The sequence below is a fragment of the Erythrolamprus reginae genome, chromosome Z (assembly GCF_031021105.1).
Source record: "Erythrolamprus reginae isolate rEryReg1 chromosome Z, rEryReg1.hap1, whole genome shotgun sequence".
NCBI lineage: Eukaryota > Metazoa > Chordata > Lepidosauria > Squamata > Dipsadidae > Erythrolamprus > Erythrolamprus reginae.
Genome location: NC_091963.1, coordinates 27788165 through 27812804, shown reverse-complemented (window position 1 = coordinate 27812804; position 24640 = coordinate 27788165). Strand labels below are relative to the sequence as shown.

The following is a 24640-nucleotide window of genomic DNA, read 5'->3' as shown; positions in this document are numbered from 1 at the left end:
ATTAAAAAACGGTACCTCTTCCATTCTCACACTCTTTCATCAGTTTATTATGTCTTGCAAATGCCTTTAACATTAGGTGTTTTCTTTGGCCTTGCTGCAGAATATAAAAAAAACATAATTATTCCACCCAAGCTGCTTATATCTAAACATTTCTTAAGAAAATAGCAAAAAACAGTAAGTAGAAAAAGAGCCAAGATGATTCAGCTGCCATTTGGCTCCTTCTATGTTTCAGTTATTATCTATCGGACTCTCTACCATCTGTTTGCCACAGAAGACAAGGAGGGTGATTGGGTTCAGGTTGGGATTTGAAGCCCCTCATCAGGTTAGGGAAAGCTGCTCTTGAAATGTGAAGGATGATCCAGAAGTATGTAATGTGATCACGTCCCAAATTCACATCTAAAATTGTGTTCTATATTTCTAAAAACTCTGAAAGGGGAAGCAGCTACTTTTTGCCAAGTATTATGTACATAACCTGTACTTGCACAATCAACATGAATCAAGAAATGTAATGCAAATACATTATTTCTCCCAAGTAAAAAAAACTAATTAACAAAAATAACCTACAAATTTGTTTGTGAAACATACAAAGAAGAGGAATTAAAATATCCATGAGATTATTTATTTCAAAAGGAATGTCTTGAAAATTTATTTCATACTGAACATGATCCCTTTATTAGTTGAACTTTCTTCCACGCTGACAACTATGAATTCAGTTTATGAAATGATGTGTCATCATCAAGGAAAGATGGATTTTATCTCCAGTAGACTTTGATGACTATTTGACTATTAAATACAGTGGTACCTCAAGATACGAACCCCTCGTCTTACGAACAACTCGTGATACGAACCCGGGGTTCAGAAAAATTTTGCCTCTTCTTACGAACTTTTTTCGAGTTACGAACTGGCGTTCCCGAACCGGAGACAGCTGGGAAGCCGCGCGGCTGTTTTAAAAGGTGACAGCCGGGCGGCGGGGCTTCCCAGCAGCCTCCCGAACGCCGGTTCATAACTCGAAAAAAGTTCGTAAGAAGAGGCAAAATTTTTCTGAACCCCGGGTTCAGTTCGGGAGGTTGCTGGGAAGCCCCCCAGCCTGGCTGTGACCTTTTAAAACAGCCGCGTGGCTTCCCAGCTGTCTCCGAATGCCAAATGCGGAAGTTCGGCTTTGGTGTTCGGCTTCGGGAGACAGCTGGGAAGCCGCGCGGCTGTTTTAAAAGGTCACAGCCGTGCTGGGGGGCTTCCCACCCCCTCCGAACCCTGAACTTTTGCCGAACTTCTGGGTTCGGGGTTCGGGGGGGTGCTGGGAAGCCCCCCAGTCCGGCTGTGACCTTTTAAAACAGCCGCGCGGCTTCCCAGCTGTCTCCGAACGCCGAACGCGGAAGTTCGGCTTTGGCGATCGGCTTCGGGAGACAGCTGGGAAGCCGCACGGCTCTTTTAAAAGGTCACAGCCGCGCTGGGGGGCTTCCCACCCCCCCCGAACCCCGAACTTTTGCCGAACTTCCGGGTTCGGGGTGGTGCTGGGAAGCCCCCCAGCCCGGCTGTGACCTTTTAAAACAGCCGCACGGCTTCCCAGCACCCCCCCGAACCCCGAACCCGGAAGTTCGGCAAAAGTTCGGGGTTAGGGGGGTGTTGGGAAGCCCCGCCGCCCGGCTGTCACCTTTTAAAACAAGGTGACAGCCAGGTGGCAGCGGTTTTTTTTGCGGGGTTTTTTTTTGGTTGCATGGATTAATTGACTTTACATTGTTTCCTATGGGAAACAATGTTTTGTCTTACGAACCTTTCATCTTACGAACCTCCCCCTGGAACCAATTAGGTTTGTAAGACGAGGTTTGACTGTATATGAGTAAAGAATTTTGGGGTTATATAGGTCTTAGTACTTACTGAATACAAAATAAGGCCACAATTTTTAAAAATCTCTTTGAGTATAATACTCACAGACACTGTAGGGTCCAGCATGGATTTACACCATTCAATTACTTCAACGGTACATGGTCTCATAGTTTCTGTCCGGCCATGATAAAATTGTCTAGTTGTTGCAGTTTCATAACAGCAACCAGGACTAGAAAACAAATGACAGAATTATCCCTTAACAGTTTTAACTGCTCATAAGAGTAGATATGTGAAAGCCCTACTGCCTGTTGATATAGCAAATTACTTTTACCAAAAAGTATGTGAAACAAAATAATTCCACTACAGTTTTGGAACCTTATATTAAAAAATGATGATTTACTTCATCTGGCCTTCACAAAACACATTATTAAAATGTTTTTTCTAGTGAAAATTTATGACATATCAAACAATATTAGTTAAAGGGATACAAACACGAAGAATAGTGCATTTAAATAGGGCAAAAAGATAGGAAATCATCCAATTAGATTTTGGGATTAAGTCTGTACTACTGACAAAATAATATACAAATAAAGGAGATGGGAAGAAACAAATGAAAGGAATATGTAAGGTGTGTTTACAGATAAGAAAATAATTTCCATCTATTTATAACTTGCAAAGGCTCCATAAATTATATTCTGTATGTATTTAACACAATTAAAAATATTTAATACATGTTTAAGAACTATTCTTACTGTCCATGGCATCTGTAATAGGTATATTGGAGAGCAATCTGGACAAATGTATCAGGATGAAGATGATGTTTCTTAATCAGTGCTTTCCCGAAAGTTGTAAAAGCATAATTCACAAGCTCTAAATCAGCCATCTGAGAAGAGAAAAATAATGAATTAATTAAAGGAGGGAGAGTTCATATTTTGAATTACACAGAACTTATAACATCTAGCAAAGATTCAAGAACCAAGGCTTTAGAAACTGAGTGAGTTATCACTACATTATTGATAGAAACCATTGGCTTATAAAAATGCAAACTGATATCCTAAATCATGTTTATCACCAGGACATATTAAAAAGAAGCATAGTTCTGTCTCTGTGTCCTACATTTGAGGAACTGATACAAAATCTCTCAGAAGGAATCTGGGCTGCAGTTCAAGCAGATGGCAAATCAAATTAACCAGTCACCAGCTGTGCATAAAAAGATTACTCTTGTTTTCTCTTTATTCATGTCATAGAAACATAGAAGACTGACGGCAGAAAAAGACCTCATGGTCCATCTAGTCTGCCCTTATACTATTTCCTGTATTTTATCTTACAATGGATATATGTTTATCCCAGGCATGTTTAAATTCAGTTACTGTGGATTTACCAACCACGTCTGCTGGAAGTTTGTTCCAAGGATCTACTACTCTTTCAGTGAAATAATATTTTCTCACGTTGCTTTTGATCTTTCCCCCAACTAACTTCAGATTGTGTCCCCTTGTTCTTGTGTTCACTTTCCTATTAAAAACACTTCCCTCCTGGAGCTTATTTAACCCTTTAACATATTTAAATGTTTCGATCACGTCCCCCCTTTTCCTTCTGTCCTCCAGACTATACAGATTGAGTTCATTAAGTCTTTCCTGATACGTTTTATGCTTAAGACCTTCCACCATTCTTGTAGCCCGTCTTTGGACCCGTTCAATTTCGTCAATATCTTTTTGTAGGTGAGGTCTCCAGAACTGAACACAGTATTCCAAATGTGGTCTCACCAGCGCTCTATATAAGGGGATCACAATCTCCCTCTTCCTGCTTGTTATGCCTCTAGCTATGCAGCCAAGCATCCTACTTGCTTTTCCTACTGCCCGACCACACTGCTCACCCATTTTGAGACTGTCAGAAATCACTACCCCTAAATCCTTCTCTTCTGAAGATTTTGCTAACACAGAACTGCCAATGCAATACTCAGATTGAGGATTCCTTTCCCCCAAGTGCATTATTTTACATTTGGAAACATTAAACTGCAGTTTCCATTGCTTTGACCACTTATCTAGTAAAGCTAAATCATTTACCATATTACAGACCCCTCCAGGTATATCAACCCTATTGCACACTTTAGAGTCATCGGCAAATAGGCAAACCTTCCCTACCAAATCTTCCCCTATGTCACTCACAAACATATTAAAAAGAATAGGTCCCAGAACAGATCCTTGTGGCACACTGCTTGTAACCCGTCTCTGCTCAGAATACTCGCCATTAACAATAACTCTCTGATGTTTATGCTTCAGCCAGCTTGAAATCCACTGAACTATCCAGGGATTAAGTCCAATCTTCACTAATTTATCTATCAGCTCTTTATGTGGAACCGTAGCAAAGGCTTTGCTGAAGTCCAGATAGGCAATATCCACGGCACCACCTTGATCCAACACCTTTGTGACATAGTCAAAGAAATCAATGAGATTAGTCTGACATGATTTGCCTTCAGTAAAGCCATGCTGATTTGGGTCCAATAAATTATTGTTTTTTAGGTGCTGATTTATCCTCTTTTTACATGTCATATAATGAAAACAAAAGAAATGCATTAGCACCAAGCACAGATATATGACTTCCCAAAATGTATATGCATACCTGTTTGTAATATTTGTCCTTTGCACAAGCAATATCATTTAGCACCTTCTGATCGAAATGAAACACAAGCTCCTCTGGCCAAGGGATATTACGTACTTTGTCTGATCCCTGTTTTGTATGGAATAAAAAGAGAGAGAACCATTTAATTTATCTGGCACAGGAGGGAAGTTTTATCAACTGGAAAAGGATGGAACTACAATTAACAGCATACCTTCCATTCCCCTTCTGTTTCAAAAACCTTGGAATCAATATAAGAACAGAGGACCACCAAAACCATGGCGTCAAAAGGAGCATGCTGGAAGATATATATATATAAAATAAATATTACACATTTGACTCAACATCACATTTTATTCCTTTTTTCTATTACACCCGTAGATAATTTATTATACTGCTAGTCAAACTGGGTGGGGTTTGTAGGAATTATAAATCAACAGCATGTTACAGGTTGCCTGTTTTCAATATTTTTTCCCTAGAAGGGTTGCTCATAATTTTATTGGGTCAATTATATTTCTTATTTAGTAATTAAAAGTATAATACAGTAATAAAATGAACAAATTCTTTTTCAATTGCTATTTATAAATACATTTATTGCTCCATTAAAACAAGCAGATATTTTTTTAAGATTGCTGGAGCTACCTTTGAAAAGTGTTTGGAAACTTCAGATCATGCAGAATGCAGCTGTGAGAGCTATCATGGGCTTTCCTAAATATGCCTATGTTACTCCAACACTCCGCAGTCTGCATTGGTTGCCGATCAGTTTCCGGTCACAATTCAAAGTGTTGGTTATGACCTATAAAGCCCTTCATGGCATCGGACCAGAATATCTCCGGGACCGCCTTCTGCCGCACAAATCCCAGCGACCACTTAGGTCCCACAGAGTTGGCCTTCTCCGGGTCCCGTCGACTAAACAATGTCGCCTGGCGGGACCCAGGGGAAGAGCCTTCTCTGTGGCGGCCCCGACTCTCTGGAACCAACTCCCCCCAGATATCAGAGTTGCCCCCACCCTCCTTGCCTTTCGCAAACTCCTTAAAACCCACCTCTGTCGTCAGGCATGGGGGAATTGAAATTTTCCCTCCCCCCCTAGGCTTATAGAATTTATACATGGTATGTTTGTATGTATGATTGGTTTTTTAAGTCGGGGGTTTTTTAGATTATTTTTAATATTAGATTTGCTTACATTGTCTTTTTTATTGTTGTTATCCGCCCCGAGTCTTCGGAGAGGGGCGGCATACATACATACATACATACATACATACATACATACATACATACATACATACAAACAAACAAACAAACAAACAAACAAACAAACAAACGTTTCTGTATGAACACACACACACACAAAACAAACATGAAAGATCCAAACTTACATCACAGTTTGAGGCAAAAGTACCATTTGAGAAAGCAATGAAATTATAGGATTTGTCTCCCCACCGCAGCGTTGGGTTCCCTGCAATTGACAACCTGGTAATCTAAATCAAGAATTGACATTATTAGTTCTGAAAGAAAAAACAAGTCACATTTGTCTTTCAAAGACTGAAAAATAATCACTGGGATACCCTACTTCTCATGTCTTCTGGCATCATTGCATTGTGTGAGAGCAAGATCTCCACCTACCATTGGGATTCCTCACCGACATCATCTTCAATTTGGTCGCTGCTTTTAAAACTGCTGTCTCTAGATGCCAACTGCTCCAGAAGCCCATTTAGAATAACAAGACTGCTTTTTTGAGAGTGGGGAGTGCTTTAGAAAAGTCTAAGACAGGTACCACAGGTGGCACGCGAGGCCATATCTGCTGGCACCCAAGCACTTGCCCTAGCTCATCCAACATGCATGTGTGTACTGGCCAGCTTATACAGTGATATCTCGTCTTACAAACGCCTCATCATACAAACTTTTCAAGATACAAACCCAGGGTTTAAGATTTTTTTGCCTCTTCTTACAAACTATTTTCACCTTACAAACCCAAGCCAACACCATTGGGATGCCCCGCCTCTGGACTTCTATTGCCAACGAAGCGCCCGTGTTTGCACTTCTGGGATTCCACTAAGGCTCCCCTCCATGGGAAACACCACCTCCAGACTTCCGCGTTTTTGCGATGCTGCAGGGGAATCCCAGCAGCGCAAAAACGGGCACTTCACTGGCAACGGAAGTCCGGATGTGGGGTTTCCCAGCGTGGGGATCCTCAGCGAAATCGCAGCATCACAAAAAACGTAGAAGTCCAGAGGTGGGGTTTCGAGGACTTCTGTGTTTTTGCGATGCTGCAATTTCACTGATGCTCCCTTCGCTGGGAAACCCCACCTCCGGACTTCCGTTGCCAGGAAAGGCCTGTTTTTACGCTGCTGGGATTCCCCTGCAGCATTGCAAAAACACAGAAGTCCGGAGGTGGGGTTTCCCATGGAGGGGAGCCTCAGGGGAATCCCACCAGCGCCAAAACGGGCGCTTCGGTTGGCAAAAGGAGTGAATTTTGGGCTTGCACGCATTAATCGCTTTTCCATTGATTTCTATGGGAAACATTGTTTCATCTTACAAACTTTTCACCTTAAGAACCTCATCCCGGACCCAATTAAGTTTGTAAGACAAGGTATCACTGTATTTGGTTCACACAGTGCCTCTGGGAGAGCATTTTTGACTTCCAGAAAGCCGCCTTGAGGATGAGGGAAGCCGCTAGAGCCTGGGGAGGGTGAAACACAAGCCTACTGGGCCCATCAAAAGTTGGGAAACAGACCGTTTCCGGCCTCCAGGGGGCGAGGGAAGCTGTTTTCATACTTCCCATGGGTATGGGCACTCACGTGTACATGATAGTGCACGCCCATGCTCTTTCGGCACCCGAGGGAAAAAAGGTTTGCCATCACTGGCCTAAGAGGAAAATGAATGAACTTTGAAGGCACATATTTTAATTTTCAAAACTTCAAGAACCTGTCCCTCAAACCGCTCAGGCTTCACCCATATTTATTGTGCTGCCCATAGTAAATTAAGAATGCAAGATTGATATAAAACTGTTAAATTATACACCTTTAAAATGAAAAGAGTCAATAAATGTCAGTAGACTTTGAACAGATGTCAAGTTGCCCAATGCTAGAAAACTCATAAAACAAGAAGCACTTGGATTTCTGGAAGTCCAGATTCCTTCAAGTCGACTTGTAATTGTACAAAGCTTCCTGAACTCGGTGATGTAAAGAGCACAGACCTCTTGGATATGATGGGTTGGGAAGCAGGTTAGAGCCTCCAGATGTGGTGGTATGGAAACAGACCCAAGCCTCTTGACAGAAGGCAAGCCTGACAGGATGGAAACAGGCCAAGGTCTCCAAGGCCAGGGCAATTTTGCATGTGCTGATAGGCTCGGAGTGGGGGCAGCTGAGATAGTGAAGAGATTGGTGAAGGGGAACTAAATCACCCCTGCAATTTTAAGTGCAGTCTGAATGCATGTTTGAATTTTTATCATGTGACTGCAATGACACTACGATGCCCATGTACTCTGCAATGGATATAAATTTTCAAGTCCCTTTGTTCTGCACTGCTGTAATTTTGAACATTTGCTGAATGAACAGTTGTTAAGGAAAGACTGCATGAAATTACTTTTATGTTGTTGCCAGGAAAATGGCATCACCATATCCATAGATGAGAAGTCAAGCTCCATTCAAAGGAAGCTTTTGTTTTCTGTCATACTTAATATACACATAGGATAAAGTAGTATATTTTGTCTTAAAAAGTATAAATTGGACCTAGGAAATGCTAATGTGATTTCATCAGATTACAATTTAAAAAATCACAGTTTATTCTCTACTAATGGATTAATGATTTCTCTCTTGTTAGCTTTAATTACTTATAGGGACTTTATTCTACATAGGTAGCAGGGCTGTGTTATGCTTTAGATTTGATCTATAAAATCTACAGTGTTAATAACAATTGTAAAAAAATTAAGACTTTAAAAAAAAACCAAAGCAAAATCACTCGTACTCAATTACAATTCAATGTATATATAATTGGGTGAAGTATTTCTAAACAATGTATGATTAAGCCACCTTATCTCGTGTTTATCTTGCCCATTTATGTATCAGAAACAAGTGTTCAATAAAGTTTAACAATGGCTTGGGGAGAAATGTTGCTATGCTTTCACTGGAGCAGTATATTTCTCACATTTTGTCCGTGACACACTGTAATTTACGTTTTGAATAAACCATATACATGGTGTATTAAACTTATACTGTGATGACTACAAATCCTTTTTATTTATAATATTACAAGGCTAATTAAGATCAGTTAATTTTCTTAAAAATGAGCAGACTAGTAGGAATGGCATGGATTTCAATTAAGGTTTAAGTACCTCTGTATAATCTTCAGGTGTTGCTTGAGGTTTTGAATTATCTAGACATATTACAAATAAGCTACGCTGTATTTTTTCCAACAGAGACAGGTTCTTTGGATGAAGTCTGGTAAGATGATCACGTGTCTAAGAGGGAAACAAAGCAATTATTAAAATAAAACATATCAATCTGCATCAAATGTCTCTTTTTTAAAAATAAAAAAGTCCAAACCTTTGCCCATGAGGTTCTTTCTTCAGAGGTTAAGGCAGCCAATCCTGGCCCTTCAGGTTCATTCTCACATTTCTTCTTAATGTAGGAAAGTTGTCTGCAAATAATATAAAGACCAAGTCAAAAATACTTAGCATTTCCAAAGAAAAATATCATGTAAGACGAATCTTTTTGTTGTTGCTTTTTGTTAAGCCAGTATTTTAGGTAATAAAGACTGAAAATAAATCAAGTTTCCATCCTTATTAATTAAATTAAGCACTCACCTCTTCTATATGTTATTTATCAAATATTGGAAGTACTGCAGATAAGCGTCCTTTATTAGCTATAGTGATCTTCTTTGAAAGATCAGAGAACACTCAGATTATAATCAGAGAACACTCAGATTATAAATTTTTTAAAAAAGTTGGAGGTGTGCATATATACTAAATATGAAAGACAGATGAAAGAGCTTATTAACTGAAATGCAATTTCTCCAAGTAGATCACTATTTTTCCCCATTCTTCCTTAACAGAGTTGTAGTAGTTACACTTTTGGACAATTTGAAACAAGCACTTGCCATGTGAGTGGTGCAAGTCCAGTCACAAATAAATTGGATTTAAAATGTTTCAGCAAATAATGCAGCAGTCTCTCTTCCGCTCATTTTCATATTTAGATTCTTTCAATTCAATAAATATGTTTAACAATCATGAAACAGTATCTTGATTTTAAGATGTGTGCTTGTTTAATGCTGCATAGAATTGTTTTAGGAACTTGGGAATTATGTTCCTTTCATTGTTAAATTAGGAAATAAAATTCTCAGCTAACTTTCCTCTCATATGTCTCCACTCAGTGGGAGACACTCTAGAAATGAACTTTTCAAGATACATAAAACTATTAAAACAGTATAATTGACATTTAATTTTATTTAATAAAACAAAGCTATAAAATGCTATAAATTAGACCTATAAAGAAAACACTGAATTAGACTAACGTAGCAAGGATGCAATCTGTGTTCACTGCAAAAGGAGTAAAAAAAATATATAGAAACTATACTTAAGTATGGAGGATAGACTGTTACCTAAGCAGCAGATCCCCACTCTCCACCAGGCTTCATGCTCTGGGGAATCCAGAGCATGAAATCATGGTCTTTCGAGACTGAAGAATGCCAATGCAATGAAAAAAACGTTTGCGATGCTGCTATTTCGCTGAGGCTCCCCTCGCTGGGAAACCCCACCTCTGAAGTTCTGTTGCCAGCAAAGCGCCCGTTTTTGCGATACTGGGATTCCCCTGCAGCATCGCAAAAACGCGGAAGTCCGGAGATGGGGTTTCCCATGGAGAGGAGCCTCAGGGGAATCCCAGCAGTGCAAAAACGGGTGCTTCGGCTGGCAATGGAAGGTCCGGAGGTGGGGCTTCCCAACAAGTGGGCATCCCAGCGGCGGCAGCGGGTTCATAAGGTGAAAATAGTTCAGAAGAAGAGGCAAAAAAATCTTAAACTCCGGGTTCGTATCTCAAAAAGTTCGTATGACGAGGGGTTCGTAAGACGAGATATCACTACATTTAATGTCAAATTAGTATAGAAATATCTGTAGACTAGCAGGTTGTTCTTAGAATATATTCTAAACATACCTAGAAAGCTCTGGTGCACTCAGAATATGACCATCGTGTAAACTATCAAATTCAAAAATTCTGCCTTCACACAGCACTATCAAGTTAGATGGACATTCACCTTCAGTTTCTGTAAGAAAAGGTTTAATTCATTAATACAGAAATTTGTATAATCTTCATGAAATGTTTCCTAGGAGGATGGGACATGCATAATAATATTTTTCTCATATTTAGCCATATAGGTCAGCATATTGGAGATCTATATCTCAAATGAGCTGCATCTTCATTGTTTATCAGGATGGTAATTATCTGCAAGCATATGAAACACTGTTACAGACAGTCTCAACGTAAGACCGGTTGTGTAATGGGACAGAAGTTTTACAGTCCATAAAGCGTTTCTGATTTCTTGTAAAATGTGGCACACATAGACAAACCATGATCATGCGACTGCATTTCAAGTGCTTGGCAAGTGGCTGACCTTTACAACTGGGTTACATGGTTCCATTATCACATGGATGCGATTTGCAGCAATTTTTTCAGGTTTCTAGCAAAAATGGCCATTCAGAAGAATGGGTTCACACTTATGACTGCACTACCACCTCAAACCAAGAATAGGAAAGCGTGCCCCTTACTTCCTTCTAACCACCCCAAAACCAATCCCCAACACAAGACCAATCTCAAATGTAAACTATTAAATGCTAGAAGTTTAGTCAACAAGATATCTGAATTCCTCCTTCTACTTGACACCTCCAACTTTGATATAATTTTTATATGCGAAACATGGCTAAATGCTTCCTACCCAGACTTCATTATCACATCAAAAAACTACCATGTTTTCCGCTCAGACCGTGAATCCCACAGAGGAGGTGGAGTAGCTATATTCTACAAAAAAACGCTGAACTAAAAATCCTCAAAGTTGCACAGGATTTATTGGTACCTGAAACTATTGTCTGTGATTTATCCCTAAATACCACAATTCGCTTCTTACTCTGCTATAGAGCCCCGGACTACGACATCGAACATGCTAACAAATTATCCACATTACTAACATGGGCAACCAACTGCCCATACCCCATTATCTTCCTCGGAGGCCTCAACCTACTACACATCAACTGGTCCTTAAATGAATGCAGCACGGAACCCATCCATTCTACTATCTATAATACCGTCACCTATCTGGGACTCGACCAACTAGTAATTAACAATACCAGACTTGATAACTGTCTGGATCTCATCTTCGGCAACAGCAAAAGTACAATATGGCTTACAAATAACAGAACCATTTTCCAACAGCGACCACAGCATGATAAACTTCAGTCTCAACTTAAGCCACACTATGAACCACCAAAATAATACAACACCAAAATTCAATTTCAAAAAAGCGAACTACGAACTCATTGAAACCCACCTCTCAATATTAAACTGGAAAACTCTATTCTCTGAATGCTACACTACTGATGACCTCTACAATACATTCCTATACCGAACCATCATGGATTTGCTTAATTACCATGTTGATTCACTGCAAAAGAATTATCATCAATCAGGTCGGGTCACATGAGTGGCTTTACTTACAACTGTAACAACGTCCTGCCAGAAATCCAGACCCAATTGCAGTACTAAGTTGAGGAGTACCTGGTTTTTCCTTCCTCACCAGCTGCATCACAGAAGAAATGTACTTGTTTTTCAACCATTAATAATAGAAACAAAGGTTCTGAACAGGTACAGTGGGGAAGAAACTTCAGCCATTGTTCTCCCCATACAATTTCATCCTTAACTAGATGTTTTTCACTCCACCCAAAAAAAGATTTTTTAAAACCATGTGCACTAAGCTGGGGTAAACAGGTGTAGCACACCCATAACTGCATGTGCTTATATATGTGCATGCATGTGTCGATATGTATACAGACATACTAGCAAACAAAGTAAACAGACTATATATACAGAACACAATGCCCTGATGATAAATTCTGATTTGGTTGTATGCAAACATAACTGTATTATTGGATACCAGTATAAATAGCAATAGCACTTAGATTTACATACTACTTCCTAGTGCTTTACACCCCTCTATAAGCAGTTTACAGAGACAGCATATTGCCCCCAACAATCTGAGTCAAATGAAAGTGCAGTTGAAAATTCAGGATGCTATAAGATTACTTTTATACTTAGAAGGCAGTACTGATAGTTCAACTAAACTTGCTTTGAACAAAATGCAGAAGAAGCTTCATTATACAATTCAATGCCAATTTAAAAACTAAATCCCACTGTATTCAATTAAAAAGACATAACGTGGTTAGGATCAATCATCTTCAAGTTTTGGTTTTGCCGGACAAGGATAAGTAATATTATTTATATACTATTTTTAGTACAGATTCCCCAAGTACAGTGGTACCTCGGTTCTCAAACGCCTCGGTTTTCATACATTTCGGATTTCAAACAAAATTTTCTGCAAAAATTTGCTTCGGTATCCAAACAAAAATTCGGATACTGAACAGAAAATTTTGTTTACTATCCGAAATGTAAGATCTGAGGGGACGAGGTCAGAGGGAGTCGGAATCCTGACACACCCCTCCTGGCCGCATTCTTAACAGCCTCCCAGTCTCTACCTTGTAACTGCTCCAAGCTGCAGGAAGGGTAGGGCTGGCTGCAATACCGGCAGCTTCGGGGGGCTCCTTTCCTCAGCGGTTCAGTTTGGTACCTCCAGGCAGCTGCACCAACTTTTTCCTTCCCGGCGGCGGCGGCTCCGGCGGCTTCCCTACGAGGAGGAGCAGCGTCAGGAACGTCATGTGATGAAGGTAAGCCGCCGGAGCCGTCGCTGCCGGGAAGGAAAAAGTTGGTGCAGCTGCCTGGAAGTACTGAACTGAACTGCTGAGGAAAGGAGCCCCCCAAAACTGCCGGTATTGCAGCCAGTCCTACCCTTCCTGCAGCTTGGAGCAGTTACAAGGTAGAGACTGGGAGGCTGTTAAGAGGGCGGCCAGGAGGGGCGTGTCGGGATTCCGACTCCCATTCCCTCTCACCCCGTCCCCTCAGATCCTTATCCCATAGGAAATAGAGGAAATACTGTAGATTTAATTGGTTCCCAGCAAGTCAATGGGCTGGGAACCAATTAAATCCATTTCCATTATTTCCTATGGGATAAATTAATTCGGTTCTCAACCAAATCGGTTCTCAACCACACTTCTGGAACGGATTGTGGTTGAGAACCGAGGTACCACTGTACTTTACAATTATTAGAATTACAGCAGGCTATGTAGGTCAGACCTGGGAAAGATGCGGCCCGGGGGCTGTCTGTGGCCCACCCGCTGTCTGTGGCCGGCCCGTGTAAGTCAGTCCAACCTGTGTGCACGCGCATGCGCGTATAGACAAAACCCAAAAGCCGTGCGGTAGAGTCGGACAGCCTCGCCACCTGCACGCAGAAGCAAAAAGCGAAAAAGCAGCAGTCGTGTCGTGCCTTTTGCTCAGCTGACAGCGCTGCCTACACCGGAGCTCTCGCCTCGCCCTCTCCACCTTTCCCTTAAGTTGACTTAACCTTCTTTGGGAATTCGCGGCAGAGCCTCTCCCACCCCCAGTGGGAAGAAATCAGGTTGGGGAGCAGGGAGAGAATTGGAAGACTGAGAAGGGAGGGAAGGAAGGAAGGAAGGAAGGCAAAATGGAGGAAGGGAGGAAGGAAGGAAGGAAGGAAGGAAGGAGGGAAAGAAGGAAGGCAAAATGGAGGAAGGGAGGAAGGAAGGCGAAATGGAGGAAGGGAGGAAGGAAGGAAGGAAGGAAGGGAGGAAGGAAGGCGAAATGGAGGAAGGGAGGAAGGGAGGAAGGAAGGGAGGAAGGGAGGAAGGAAGAAGGGAGGAAGGAAGGAAGGCGAAATGGAGGAAGGAAGGGAGGAAGGAAGAAGGGAGGGAGGAAGGAAGGAAGGAAGGAAGGCGAAATGGAGGAAGGGAGGAAGGAAGAAGGGAGGGAGGGAGGAAGGAAGGAAGGAAGGAAGGCGAAATGGAGGAAGGAAGGAAGGGAGGAAGGGAGGGAGGGAGGAAGGAAGGCGAAATGGAGGAAGGAAGGGAGGAAGGAAGGAAGGCGAAATGGAGGAAGGAAGGGAGGAAGGAAGGAAGGAAGGCGAAATGGAGGAAGGAAGGGAGGAAGGAAGGAAGGAAGGCGAAATGGAGGAAGGAAGGGAGGAAGGAAGGAAGGCGAAATGGAGGGAGGAAGGAAGAAGGGAGGGAGGGAGGAAAGAGAAATGGAGGGAGGGAGGGAGGGAGGAAGAAGGGAGGAAGGGAGGAAAGAGAAATGGTATTACTCTGGAAATATAAAACTATTAAATATGAATCTCTCTCCCCTTTTATGGAAAGCAAACAAGTTCCTTGATAGATAAAAATAAAAGTAGAAAGAAACTAGACAACTTTAGGATTTTTTTTAAAAAAAATGAAATAATCAGGTAGCATTATATGAACTGGATGAATTATTAACTTAAAATTGGATAAAGGAACTTTCCAGGATCATAATGCTTCATATTTTGGAATTATAGGGAAGTGATAATGACCAAATGATTTCAGCTTTTTTCATTTAGGATCTATTACCAGCATGTGTATACTATTTACCAGGGGTGGGCAATTAATTTATAATTATAATATATAATATATAACTTTTCTAGATAAGAACCGGGTGTTCAAGATATAATATATAATATATATATAATATATAATTATAATTTATAATTATAATATAATTAACTCTCTTCTACCCAATAATATACAGTATTGGGTAGAACTGAGTTAATTTTATTAGTCCGGCCCTCTAAAACCATCCCAATTTCTCATGCGGCCCTATGGCAAAATTAATTGCCCACCCCTAATGTAGATGAATGTATCACAATTTACATAGTAACTGATGGCTTGGTTCACATTTTGTGCACAAAACTAAGTAAATATAATTCAGGATTTGACTGATAATAAAAACATCGGATGTATATAAAAAGATATTTTTCTTCAGAAAAACTGTTATAAATGGTGCTTAATACATCTTTTTCTCAGCTAAGTTTTGTTGTTTTTAATTAATGTTCCTGTCTGATTCCAAGTATTTTAGACCAGGAATCCCCAACTGCCGAGTCATAGCCTGTTTGGAACCAAGTTGTGCAAGCAGCAGGCGAGCGCACAAGTGCGCAAGCACAGCTCCACTTGCATAAGTGGCAGGTGCTCACAGCTCCATTTGTGAAAGCAGTGGGCATATATATGGCACTGCTTGCACAAATCGAGCTGAGCACTCACATGCCTGCCATTCATACCAAACCACCTACTCCATTCCCTCGCCAGTCCACCAAATTGGAAAGACCACTGTTGTACACAATTACTATGTAACAAGTTTAGGAGGTCCATGTAGGTTTACAAAAGGGGCCAAAACAGCTGACTATTGTTTTTTTCACTGATGCACAATTCCCACATCAACAGTACTGCAACATATATGCAACATCTTACAATAATTAAGTTAAAGCAAATCATTTTTTTGAAGGCAACATAGAGCGCATTTATAAAGATGACTCTCTTACAAACTTTCCTTTCTTCACCTGCCAATCAATATTTATAGTAATTACACCAACCAATATTTATAGTAATTAGTAATTATAGTACAATGTTCCCTCGATTTTTGCGGGGGATGCGTTCCGAGACCGCCCGCGAAAGTCAAATTTCCGCAAAGTAGAGATGCAGAAGTAAATACACTATTTTTGGCTATGAACAGTGTCACAAGCCTTCCCTTAACACTTTAAACCCCTAAATTACAATTTCCCATTCCCTTAGCAACCATTTAGATTATTACTCACCATGTTTATTTATTAAAGTTTATTTTTTTAAAAAATTATTAAAGGCGGACTAAAGTTTGGCGATGACATATGATGTCATCGGGCAGGAAAAACCATGGTATGGGGGGGGAAACGCAAAGTATTTTTTAATTAATATTTTTGAAAAACCGTGATATAGGCTTTTCGCGAAGTTCGAACCTGCGAAAATCGAGGGAACACCGTATTGTGTATCATTCATTCATTCATTCAATCATTCATTCATTCATTCATTCATTCAGATTTATAAGCCGCCCCTATCATTCATACTACTGGCCGGAACAGAGTGTTGTCTCTCAATGGCCCAGGCCTGCCATCACAGCCATGTTTTTAGGACCTTTAGGAAGGCCAGAAGGGTGGGGGTGGTGCAAATCTCCAAGGGAGTTGATTCCAGAGGACCGGAGCTGCTACAGAAAAGGCCCTTCCCCATAGTCAGCACTGCTTGGCTGGCGGGACCCACAGAAGGCCAACTCTGTGCAATCTAATCAGTCATTGGGACATGTGAGGCAGAAGACGGTTATATTGTTTAACATTAACATATAAGTATATGATTATGGAATACAGGATCATTGCACAAAGTGATCTGTATTAATTTTCCGTGGCAGATTACAAAATGACAGACCTGAATTCATATTAGATATATGAACCTAAAACACAGGGAGTAGTTTAGAACATCCTATGTTAAGAATATTAATGCATGCAGCTGCTGGGTTTAAAGCTCTATCAGAAAATAATCATTATGCTCAAAGTCTGGTCAGCACTTTTAGTACAGTGGGTTTGCATCAGGGGTGAAATGCCATTGGTTCAGGTGTACCGACAGCGGCAGCTGCTAGCGGTTTGGAGAACCAGTAGCAACTGCAGTGTGAGGCTCCACCCACCCACCTTTTTTACCTTCTGTGCATGAGTAAAGCATTTTACGTATACGCAGAGGGTGATAAAGCAAGGGGGGAAGCAGAGCGGAGGTGAAAAAGCAAACGTACATGCGAACCAGGGATGAAAAAATGCACGAAGCATGCACTTCTGAACTGGTAGGAAAGATAAGTAGATTTCACCGCTGGTTTGCATACTTCCTTTTCTAATCATTTTTGGAGATTTCTTGTTGACTACTTTTCAGTTAAATTTTGGATTAACACACTTTCTGCACTAGATGGGTTTCCTTCAATCCAAATTGAGAGGGGTTCCAAATACAGTGATACCTCGTCTTATGAACTTAATTGGTTCCGGGACGAGGTTTGTAAGGTGAAAAGTTTGTAAGACGAAACAATGTTTCCCATAGGAATCAATAGAAAAGCGATTAATGCATGCAAGCCCAAAACTCACTCCTTTTGCCAGCTGAAGCGCCCGTTTTTGCGCTGCTGGGATTCCACTGAGGCTCCCCTCCATGGGAAACCGCACCTCCGGACGTCCGTGTTTTTGTGATGCTGCAGGGGAATCCCAGCAGCGCAAAGATGGGTGCTTTGCTGGCAACGGAAATCCGGAGGTGGGGTTTCCCAGCGAGGGGAGCCTCAGCGAAATTGCAGCATCGCAAAAATACGGAAGTCCTTGAAACCCCACCTCCGGACATCCGGTGCTTAAGATTTTTTTGCCTCTTCTTCGAAACTATTTTCACCTTACAAACCCAAGCCACCGCCACTGGGATGTCCCGCCTCCGGACTTCTGTTGCCACAAAGTGATCGGTTTTGCACTGCTGGGATTTTTGCAGCATCGCAAAAACACGGAAGTCCGGAGGTGGTGTTTCCCATGGAGGGGAGCCTCAGGGGAATCCCAGCAGTACAGAAATGGGCGCTTTGTGGCAACAGAAGTCCGGAGGCAGGGCATCCCAGTGGCAGCGGCTTGGGTTTGTAAGGTGAAAATAGTTTGGAAGAAGAGGCAAAAAAATCTAAAACACCGGGTTTGTATCTCGAAAAGTTTGTATGACCAGGGGTTTGTAAGACGAGGTATCACTGTACACCTTTAAGGACTTAAAAAGTTAAATAAAATTAAGACTAATTTTCTGCACAGGTTTATTTCATCAGGAAGACAATATTTTTATCAGTATAGTTCAGTGATGGAGAGCCTTTTCCCCTCCGGGTGCTGAAAGAGCATGGGCACATGCTATTGTGCATGCATGAGTGCCCACACCCATAATTCAATGCTTGGAGAGGACAAAAACAGCTTCCTCGCTCCCCTGGAGGCCCTCTGGCAGCTGGAAATGGCCTGTTTCACAACTTCTGGTGGGCCCAATAGACTCATGTTTCACCCTCACCAGGCTCCAAAGGCTTCCCTGGAGCTGGGGGAGAGTAAAAACGTTCTGCCCCATCCCCCTGGAGGCTCTCTGTAAGCCAAACATGCCCTCCCAGAGCCTCTGTGCAAGCCAAAAATCACCTGGCTGACACATTCATGCACATTGGAGCTGAGCAAGGACAACCACTCACATGTCAGCACATATGGCTCTGCATGCCACGTGTGGCACCCGTGCCATAGGTTCGCTATCTTTCATATAGTTTGTCCACTGCTTCTATGGAGAACAGGAGATGCTTTTATATTTTTTAATTTGTTGGAGGGTCCTATTATTACTGCTACAGACCTATTGTTCATTCACTGCCTGAACCTCTTCACCACAGTTTTGGAGGCATTAGTTGCCATGGTGCTGATGATTATGCAAAAGTCCAGTTGCAATCATATCCATCAACAATTCCGGAAGCTAATACCTATGGCATGAAATCAAGAATGGATATTAGCAACTGCCATTTGTTAAAAGGTTTGGGCACTCACCACTTTTACTAAATAGTAGTCAGCGTGGGAATGGAGTGGCAAGATTGCTAAAAAGACTGCCAGCAAGATCATGATTTAAAATGCTTTTGATAGCACTTAAGCCAACACATTTTTGGGCCACATTAGAGATAAGAATAAAATGTGTAAAAGCAACACCTATTGTCCTGCTGTGCGTTTTTATTAAAGGAACCAATCTTCAGCATTTTTCAAATATTTTAGTATTTTTTTACAATAGCTATTTTAAGGAACCAGACTATTTGTTTGTTTCCAGATATTCATCCTATATATTAAATCTTGACCCAAACTGTATTGTCTGTACTATAATGAGAGCAATTATTTTCAATAAACTCTTATTTTATATTTGTTTACAATGCCTACTCTAAGGCATTATGGAGTGGTATAGAAGTCTAAATGTTACTGCTACTAGGTTTCTAAGCTATACCAAACCCGATTTTATTGAAGGCCGCATCAGGGTTCTGTTTGACCTCAGAAAGGGCCAGGTTGTGTGTGGCCAGGGTGGCTGTGGCCAGCTTGATATCACGTGTGTCATGGGTAGTGTTGGGCGAACCCAACGAAGTTCGGGTTCGGCGAACTTACCCGAACCCCACCTCTGGACTTGGCGATGATGCAGGAGATTCCCAGCTGGGGAATCCCACCAGCGCGAAAATGGGGGCTTCGGCTGGCAAGGGAAGTCCGGAGGTGGGGTTTCCCACCGAGGGGAGCCTCAGCGAAATTGCAGCATTGCGAAAATTAGGATCGTGGCTAGAAAGATAGCGAGGGGCAGGTGCACACACACACAAAGGGACTAGCTTGTCAGCTCCTCTGGGCTCTACCTCCAGCAATTCAAAAGGCACCTGAAGTGGCACTTTTTTTGAAGAATAGCAGGTCCCACGGATAGCAGTGAGACTCGTTTCCAAGCCAGTGGGGAGAGCGTTTTCTATATTTCTAGTAACACTGACAGGGTGAGGCTCGCTCCTGAAAATGAGGTGCAAAGATGGCAAAAGAAAGTCTCCCTCAAAGTGAAACCTGCTTGCCTTCTCTCACCAACTTTGCTCCGCTGCTCTCTCCCTCCCTCCCTCCCTTCCTCCATGCACCTCTTTCCTGCTAGGGACTTTCCCCTCTTTGAGAGTCCCGATGGCTGGAGTCTCTGCTTCTATCGGAGCACATACCCAGTGGGCAAGGCAGGCTCATTTTGACTGCTTCTCTCCCTCCAAGCACTTCCTTTCTTTGTCTTTTCCTCCCCCCCCCCCATATGTATACACCCATTCCTTCTCTCCCTCCTAGGACTCATAGAGACGTGCTTGGAGGAACACTTTGCGAGCTGTTTGCAGTTCCGTGCAATGGAGGAGCAGCTGAGTTTTAAACGGCTTTGAAAGTGGGCTGAGCCTCATCTGTTCCCCCCCCCTCTCTGCTTTCTTGCCTTCCCCCCCCCCAACATGTGTGCGTTCCTTCCTTCTCTTTCCCCTTAAGGGTTTGATTATAAAGACATGGGAGGGATAGAGAGAGAGATATATATGCTGTGTTGGAGGTGTGGTGTCAGTAATGGAAAGGTGGCTACCTGCAGAACTGGCTCGGCTACTCTGGGCTGCCTGATGCTTGCCTTCTCTTCTTCACGGGCAGAAGTGCCTTTTAAATTGCTGGAGGTAGAGCCCAGAGGAGCTGACAAGCTAGTCCCTTTGTGTGTGTGTGCACACCTGCCTCTCGCTATCCTTCTAGCCGCGATCCTAATTTTCGCAATGCTGCGATTTCGCTGAGGATTCCCTCGGTGGGAAACCCCACCTCCGGACTTCCGTTGCCAGCCGAAGCCCCTGTTTTTGCGCTGGTGGGATTCCCCTGCTGGGAATCCCCTGCAGCATTGCAAAATCCGGAGGTGGGGTTTCCCATGGAGGGGAGCCTCAGGGGAATCCCACCAGCGTGAAAACGGGCACTTTGGCTGGCAATGGAAGTCCCGAGGCAGGGCATCCTAGCAGCGGCGGCGGGTTCACACACCCATGAGTGAACGCCGGACCTGAACACGAACTTTTTAAAAAGTTCGGGGTCGGGTTTGTTATGCTGAACACTGCAAAGTTTGGCACAGACCCAAACTATGCAAGTTCAGTTCACCCAACACTAGTCATGGGGGAACCTGTGGTGGCCTGAGTGCTCTGCCAGCAAAAACGAGCTTCTGAGATCCATTTTTGGCCGCAACGGCCTGCAGAAAGCTCTTGTGACCGAAAATGAAGTCTGAAAACATGGCCCCCCCAGAGCTTCTTTTTCACTGGCAGAGGCACCATGGGCCATTTCTTTGCCCTTTCCAGGGCGGCCCCAACAGGCCAGATCTAAGCATCCCACTGGAGCCGAATCTGACCCCCAGTCCTTAAGTTTTACACCCTTGCTCTACCACGTATGTAGTTTAGACTGCAAACTGAATAGTGTTCCCTCGATTTTCGCGGGTTCGAACTTCGCGAAAAGTCTATACCACGGTTTTTCAAATATATTAATTAAAAAATACTTTGCGGTTTCCCCCCCTATACCACAGTTTTCCCCGCCCGATGATGTCATATGCCATCGCCAAACTTTTGTCCGCCTTTAATAAATATTTTTTAAAATAAACTTTAATAAATAAACATGGTGAGTAATAATCTAAATGGTTGCTAACGGAATGGGCAATTGTAATTTAAGGGTTTAAACTGTTAAGGGAAGGCTTGTGATACTGTTCATAGCCAAAAATAGTGTATTTACATCCGCATCTCTACTTCGCGGAAATTCGACTTTCGCGGGCGGTCTTGGAACGCATCCCCCGCGAACATCGAGGGAACACTGTATATCTATTTACCATTATATGTATGGGATAAACATAACATACACTATATTGAAATCACTTTCTTTTATTCAGAAAAAAATATCATTTACCTGTTTTGAAATAATTAATAACGGAATCTTGAACAATGCCTGGCACCTTGCAAGTGCAAAAAAGCATTCGAAACTGATCCATGTCCAGAGGCTTATTGCCAGATTTATGCACAGCCAACTTTTCCCTGTAAGGTAATTAATATGTAAGTTATTGAAGCTGCATGGATAAGTATAACTTTACAACCAGGAACTAAGCAAATGTTATATCTCAATATGTTTCAATACTATATACAATGGAACCTCTACCTAAGAACGCCTCTACTTACAAATTTTTCTAGATAAGAACCGGGTGTTCAAGATTTTTTTGCCTCTTCTCAAGAACCATTTTCCACTTACAAACAGGACCCTCTGAAACTGTAACCGGAAAAGGCAGGGAGAAGCCTCCGTGGGGTCTCTCTAGGAATCTCCTGGGAAGAAACAGGGCCGGAAAAGGCGGGGAGAAGTTTCTGTGGGGCCCTCTCTAGGAATCTCCTGGGAGGAAAGAGGGCCTCCACCCTCCCTGTGGTTTCCCCAATTGCACACCTTATTTGCTTTTGCATTGATTCCTATGGGAAGAATTGCTTCTTCTTACAAACCTTTCTACTTAAGAACCTGGTCACAGAACGAATTAAGTTCATAAGTAGAGGTACCACTGTATTCTGAAAGGCCTATGATGTCTTTTCATATAATGTGACATAGACAAGACACTCAAGTCACAAGCGTCTTGGATGAGAAGCGAACCATTTTCAAAATAAAAACAGAAAGTTCAGTTGCCTCTTGAAAAAGCATCTTTGGGACAACCATGACTTAAAATCTCCATAGACACACAAGTAACAACTATTTATTATTTTTAAAATACTACAGAAATGTCCACTATTTTTTCAGGCTTATGCTTAATTAAAAGCAGAGGCACTTATGTCAGGAACTTTAATTTGAAAGAAGACAGTAATGTGCTTGGGTTTTTTCCCCTATTAGAGTTCCAATGGTGTAATTTTATAGATGTTAAAAATAAATGTGAGTTTTTGGAGACTTGCACCAATTAACCAGCTATAAAATTCTACTCTACTCTTAACTTATAGATGTTAGCAATATTACGGTAACTCATAATAAGACGACAAGTAACTGTACATAACTATATAGTCTACATTGTGATTTTTTGTTTCTTACGTTTTTATTTCTTCCCAGAATTTCAAGGTGTGCCAAGCATTTATGCTTGCTCTTTCTATCTGAGTCCCTTCTTTAACTGGCCAATAATGTTCAATATAAGAACCTGGTCCTCCAAAATTGTGATAGATTTGTGTTGAAAAACGGGTTTCAAGATAGGCCACATTCAGCCACCATTCTTCCAACTGAATTAAAAAAAAAGCAATTAACAGCAAAAAGAATCCTTAATATAGTTATTTGTTAAGTTCAGATTCTATCTCATGGTTGACATTAAAAGCACAGCACAAAGCATTTAGTACAACAAAGAATGTTACATATACGATGTTCAAACAGCAATCCTTTATCCTACACTGGAGAACAGATGTAAAATCAAGCAAAGCTTAAAATAATTTCAGATCTTTTCAAAGGAAACTATTTCTAGTGAGATTTGCTATTTAGAAAAGCAAAATTTGTTAGTGAATTAGATTCGGCTAATGTTTTTTTTTCTCTGACATTCAATATCATAAGGACTAAAACCGAGACAGGATTCTACTCAGACAAGGCTTGCTGAAATACTACAATAATTACAGTGGCTGGATTATAATAAATTAAATATGGCTTACGCATCACAAACATATTAAGTCAAACCAACAAGCCCACATTATATAATGTGTGAACATTGTCAAAATATTCATCTTATTCTATATAGCAGGGGTCCCCAAACTTTTTACACAGGGGGCCAGTTCACTGTCCCTCGGACTGTTGGAGAGCCGGACTATTAAAAAAAACTATGAACAAATCCCTATGCACACTGCACATACCTTATTTTAAAGTAAAAAGCAAAATGGGAACGTACTATTTAGAGGGGGGGGGGAAGAAGTCTGAAATTCATATATGTTTATGTTTTGTTTTTAATTTTCTTTTGTTAACATCTGATTGGCTATACAAAGTTTTCTGGTTTCCTGTCATTCACCTGCGGACCGGATATATAGCCTCAGCGGGCCGCATGCGGCCCATGGGCCGTAGTTTGGGGACCACTGCTATATAGTGACTGGGAAAAATGGCTTTCTTAAAAGCATACCCAATTGCTCTTCACTTAGAGCTTTCAATTAATTTTGCAGCAAGACAAGGCTTGCTGAAATACTACAATAACTAAAGTGGCTGGATGATAATAAGTTAAGTATGGTTTACATGTCACAAACATGTTAAGTCAGACCAACAAGCCCACATTATATAATGTGTGAACGCTGTCAATATATTCTTATTACTCTATATAGTGACTGGGAAAAATGACTTCCTTAAAAGCATACCCAATTTCTCTTCACTGTAGCCCTTTCAAGTAATTTTTTTATGTAGCTCTTTTCCAATGCCATTCTCAAATCTTCTGACTATATCTTGAGTTCTTTGATACTCTTCTTCATTTAGGAAAGGTTTCACTGCACAATATAAATGGTTGAAAATATGTTTTAAACAGATTTATTTCTCT

At 41.6% G+C, this 24640-nt stretch overlaps 1 protein-coding gene across 1 annotated transcript in view; it reads right to left on the bottom strand.

The window, feature by feature from the left end:
* The window catches only part of CROT (carnitine O-octanoyltransferase), a 42402-nt gene that overhangs the window by 5359 nt on the left and 12403 nt on the right, over nt 1-24640 (bottom strand). The window contains 13 exon segments of the mRNA XM_070727427.1: nt 16-94; nt 1930-2053; nt 2577-2707; nt 4444-4551; nt 4655-4738; nt 5817-5918; nt 8774-8899; nt 8985-9078; nt 10587-10695; nt 22033-22157; nt 23179-23360; nt 24465-24503; nt 24505-24590. Coding sequence (XP_070583528.1) covers nt 16-94; nt 1930-2053; nt 2577-2707; nt 4444-4551; nt 4655-4738; nt 5817-5918; nt 8774-8899; nt 8985-9078; nt 10587-10695; nt 22033-22157; nt 23179-23360; nt 24465-24503; nt 24505-24590 — 1389 coding nt within the window.